The 1,143-nt window shown below is 55.9% G+C and overlaps 1 protein-coding gene across 1 annotated transcript in view; it reads left to right on the plus strand.

Annotated features, from left to right (window-relative positions):
• Positions 1-1,072, plus strand: part of ttc7a (tetratricopeptide repeat domain 7A) — a 25,087-nt gene extending 24,015 nt beyond the window's left edge. Inside the window, exon 18 of the mRNA XM_084470452.1 lies at positions 195-1,072. Coding sequence (XP_084326578.1) covers positions 195-490 — 296 coding nt within the window. The 3' untranslated portion in view covers positions 491-1,072. The remainder of the gene's footprint in view (positions 1-194) is intronic.
• The last annotated feature ends 71 nt before the right edge of the window (positions 1,073-1,143 follow it).

The following is a 1,143-nucleotide window of genomic DNA, read 5'->3' on the forward strand; positions in this document are numbered from 1 at the left end:
ACACCACCACCACCACCCCCCCCCCCCCCCCGAACTGCTCAGCAGTTCCCTCAGAAACACATATTTCCCTGTCTCGCCATCCATCTGACTCCTCCCTCCCTCTGTGTGTGTGCGTGTGTGTTTACGTGTGTGTGTGTGTGTGTGTGTGTGTGTGCGTGCGTGTGTGTGTGTGTGCGTTTGGGTGTGACTTGCAGGCTCCATCAGCGCTCCGTCGTTGGTCGCGTCCCGCCTGGACGCCGCCCTGTCGGAGGTGTCCATCAGTAGCTCCGCCCACCGCCAGGGCCCCGCCTACATCTGGTCGACGCTGGAGCGCATCTGGCTGCATGCAGGTGACGCCACCGCACACACACACACACACAGCCTCCGTTATTTATCACACACCGACCCGGGTTCAAGGTCCGGTTCTTATGGGTGCTTCTGTTTTAGTCCGGGTTCAAGCTGTGCACCATTAGGAGCCTGTGCACCGTGCTACCATGTACGGGCGTGGTAATGGTATGAGCCTAGCCGGGATATCAATAGTGTCACTGACCTGCTTATAACCGCATTATGTTGATTCTCACAGCAACCAAAGAGGGGGGGGGGGGGGATGGTGCAAACACTGTTGGATGTAAAACTGGGGCTGTTGGATAGATTTTCAATATTTTTATGCTTTTCACATAATACAAATAACAATAACCTTGTTGGTAAAAAGTAGAGTTGAGGCCGGGATGCCAACAAAAAGGGTTAGGGTTAGGGACATTGAACACTGGATATGCTATTATCCTTATACGTCCAGTCCGCCATGCATCCATTCTGTGGGCTCCCAGACTAGCTGAACACAGCTAGACACAGAGCAAAGCACCCTGGTAGCGTAGCGTCCCTGGTAGCGTAGCGTCCATGGTAGCGTAGCGTCCATGGTAGCTTAGCGTCCCTGGTAGCGTAGCGTCCCTGGTAGCTTAGCGTCCCTGTGAGCGTAGCATCCCTGTGAGCCTGGTAACAGAGGAGGAAACAAGCTGGGGGCAGGGTGTGAATACCCTAGGCGTTCCTAAGAGCCGTTTCCGACGCAGATCGCACCCCGGGCGACTATTCGTTAGCACCACAACGCACCCCCCCCCCCTCCCCTCACTCCCCCCTGGTGGTGCACGCCTCCATTCCCGTTTCCTC

This window comes from Micromesistius poutassou (assembly GCF_964030765.1).
Source record: "Micromesistius poutassou genome assembly, chromosome: 7".
Lineage (NCBI taxonomy): Eukaryota > Metazoa > Chordata > Actinopteri > Gadiformes > Gadidae > Micromesistius > Micromesistius poutassou.